Source organism: Leucopleurus acutus (assembly GCF_964270905.1).
Source record: "Leucopleurus acutus genome assembly, chromosome: 4".
Taxonomy (NCBI): domain Eukaryota; kingdom Metazoa; phylum Chordata; class Mammalia; order Artiodactyla; family Delphinidae; genus Leucopleurus; species Leucopleurus acutus.
In genome coordinates this window covers 84,234,683-84,237,729 of record NC_139146.1, presented here as the reverse complement: position 1 = coordinate 84,237,729, position 3,047 = coordinate 84,234,683, and the positions used below count along the sequence as shown (strand labels likewise).

Sequence of the window (3,047 nt, the reverse complement as noted above, 5' to 3'; positions counted from 1 at the left end):
AGTCCAGACTAATGTGAACACAATAATTTTAGACTCACATTTCCAATTGCCACCTTTCAAACTCTCCAATTCAAGTCAAATGTAATTTAAAACAATCAATTTTACACACAAACCATGAACGCTGTTTTAAGTGCTAGCTTTCAGCAGATTATAAGAGGCAAATTTAAGAACAAAGACATAAAAGCTACTAAGGAAATAGTTCCTGTTTTGTTTGTTTTTTAATAGACAGGGATAAATAGAAAACAGATTATACACTACAAAAAGTGTTGCCACTTGAGTACTAAATGAAAGCAGCATTTCAGATACGCTAGCAATTACCCAAAGCTTTGGCTCGATCTACCTGGATAGCTCATAAGATCCATTCAAGGAAAACTGTGTTGTAGGAGCAGTCCTAGAATAATCTTTTAAAAGTTCTCTATTCTCATTTCCTAGAACTATTATATATTCTCACTAGGTTTTCCGAACTTCATACTAACCTAGGAAAGCTTTTTAGAATTTCCAGATGAGCTGAATGACCTAGCCTCAATGACATAGAATCAACTACCCTTCTTCTGTGATTTCAGACAATTCAAGATCTGTTTTAGGCACGATGGCTTTAAGGTTATTCCGTGGAGCTGGAGCACTGGGCGCGCAGGCCCTAGGGGCCTGCGTTCCCAATGGAGTCACCGCAGTGCGGTCTATGGCATCTGGAGGTGGTGTTCCTACTGGTCATGAGCAGGCGACTGGGCTGGAGAGGGAGGTAATGCTGGCCGCATGCCAGGGACCAGACCCATAAAATGTTTGCCCCAAAGGCAGCCTCGGGTAGCAAGGAATACCCTAATTTAGTCCCCTCCATCACCAACAAGCGGATAGTGGTCTACATCCTTGAAGAGGACAACTGTGCTGTTATCTGGTTCTGACCACACAAAGGCCAGGCCCATCAATACCCTAGCTGTGAAACCCATTACAAGCTGGTGCCCCACCGGCTGGCCCACCGACCCCTTGCACTAACTCACTCAAAATGTGGGGTACAGTTTCTTCTTTCCAATAAAGACTAGCCATTACATTGGTTCCTCCTCCAAAATAAATAAATAGATTTAAAAATAAATAAATAAGTAAATAAATAAAGATCTGTCTTTCGGTATTCTAACGTGGAAAAGAAAGTCATGGCATCATCAAGAACATAAGTAAAGCTGTTTAAGTTGAGACATCATGTTTATACAAATTAAAATTTTGTCTGTGAAATTACCATGTACAGATTTTTGTCAGAGACGTGCCTACTAGCACAATTATGCCAGCCTGAAATGATAAGGGATATGCACCAAACAAATTGTACAAACCAACTGATGGTGCGTTATCCATTAATGTATCCTAAACTTATTCAATAATTTTCACTAGTAGTAATCTCTAGGGTGAAATTTTTTTTCCCATTTGCTACCATAATAAAGGAAAATTTGAAATGTAATATCAATGGAAGAATAATACAATATGAAAATAACAGTACTATTTTAAAACAAAAAATTGCAGAATAAGTAATAAGTAACCAATTTTTAGAAGTGGTTGCAAATTATACAACTTTCTTAATAATGAATCAATTTTTTATTACATACCATTTTTGAATGTGATATGGATTTATATCCTCTTTACATGGATCTAAAGCATAGACAATAGATCAAACTGGTTCATTATTGTGAAATCTGGCACTTACAAAACTACCATGTGGACAAAGCACTGTAAGCCCTGTGCTTTAAGGCCAATGCCTGATACCATGTAGAAAACCAACACATACAATTTTTTGCTCAAACAACAGTGCTGGACTGAATTGCAGGGAAGTTAGTTTCTTTACTCCAGTACCTCTTAATGCTGTGTCAACGCTCAGAAGAATATAGGTTACTAAGTGTATTTTTTAAAGGTAAATTTTTTATTTAATATTGAAAACAAACCAAAGATGAAATTATATGCATATTTCAAGAGGTGGTAAGATAAGCTAATAATCACAAAGATAATAAAATATCCACAATAAGTACTACTATTTATCAAGCAGCCAGGAAGTGTCAGGCAATATAAAAACTACCTTACACTTATTGTCTCATGCAATATCACAACTACTTTAGACATGAGGAAATTCGTTTCCAAGTGACATTCAGGAAGCTTTAACAACTTATTCAAAGACACATGATTAAGTTAAAGAACTAATATTTGACATCACGTTTACTGAATGCCAAACACGTTTTTTTTCCTCTATTCAATATCCCTTTATTTACGTAAACAACATGTAGATTAGCACAGTAAATCCAAGCTGCAATTGGCATTCAACATGTTTGTTCCTCTGATTTCAATTTTCATGTAATATGGCTAAAAAGTAATTTTCCTTGAGTAAATTCAGCAGCAACTATGATAATCTATCCAAGTAAGATGAATTGCATATGTAGTAATACATTTTCTAACATTGTATATGATAGTTAGTCCTTTAGTTGATATCAAGGAAAGTTACCAGTTTTAATTGAGAAAAACAAAGAGTAAGTCTTATTCCACAGTATAATGAAAAGAATACACAATGTGACAAAAACAAATAATACCCCAATATGAACATATACCATGTGCCAAAAAGTTTTCAAAACTCATCTAGTACACAAAAGTGTATTATAGAATACAGGAATAAAAATAGTTATGGTGACTAGAAACTAATTGTATATTGATTCTGAGTTATCATTTTTCAGATTGTTCTGTTATTTTCATTTTGTCTAAGAATGCTTATTGATTTTGTTTACTATCTTTCCTTACATGTATTAGAATTTTAGTTTACAGGCTCATTTAATGCACTTTTAACTTTTCTTTGCTGCTCATTTTTATCTATTACCACATTGTGATTGTGCAGATTTTTTCATTTTTTTAAACTGACCATTCTGACTGGTGTCAGGTGATACCTCATTGTAGTTTTGATTTACATTTCTCTAATAATGAGCATCTTTTCATGTGCTTCTTGGCCATCTGTATGTCTTCTTTGCAGAAATGTCTATTTCAGTTTTCTGTCCATTTTTTGATTGAATTGTTTGTTTTTTTGATAT

General features: G+C 34.4%; 1 protein-coding gene across 1 annotated transcript; it reads left to right on the top strand.

Moving 5' to 3' along the window:
• Window positions 1-589: 589 nt before the first annotated feature.
• On the top strand, window positions 590-899 carry LOC309961121 (cytochrome c oxidase subunit 5B, mitochondrial-like; the record flags this gene model as incomplete). Its single annotated transcript, XM_082838150.1, has 2 exons — window positions 590-739; window positions 792-899. The coding sequence occupies 2 exons, from the start codon at window positions 590-592 to the stop codon at window positions 897-899; spliced, it is 258 nt and encodes an 85-aa protein (XP_082694276.1).
• Window positions 900-3,047: the final 2,148 nt, after the last annotated feature.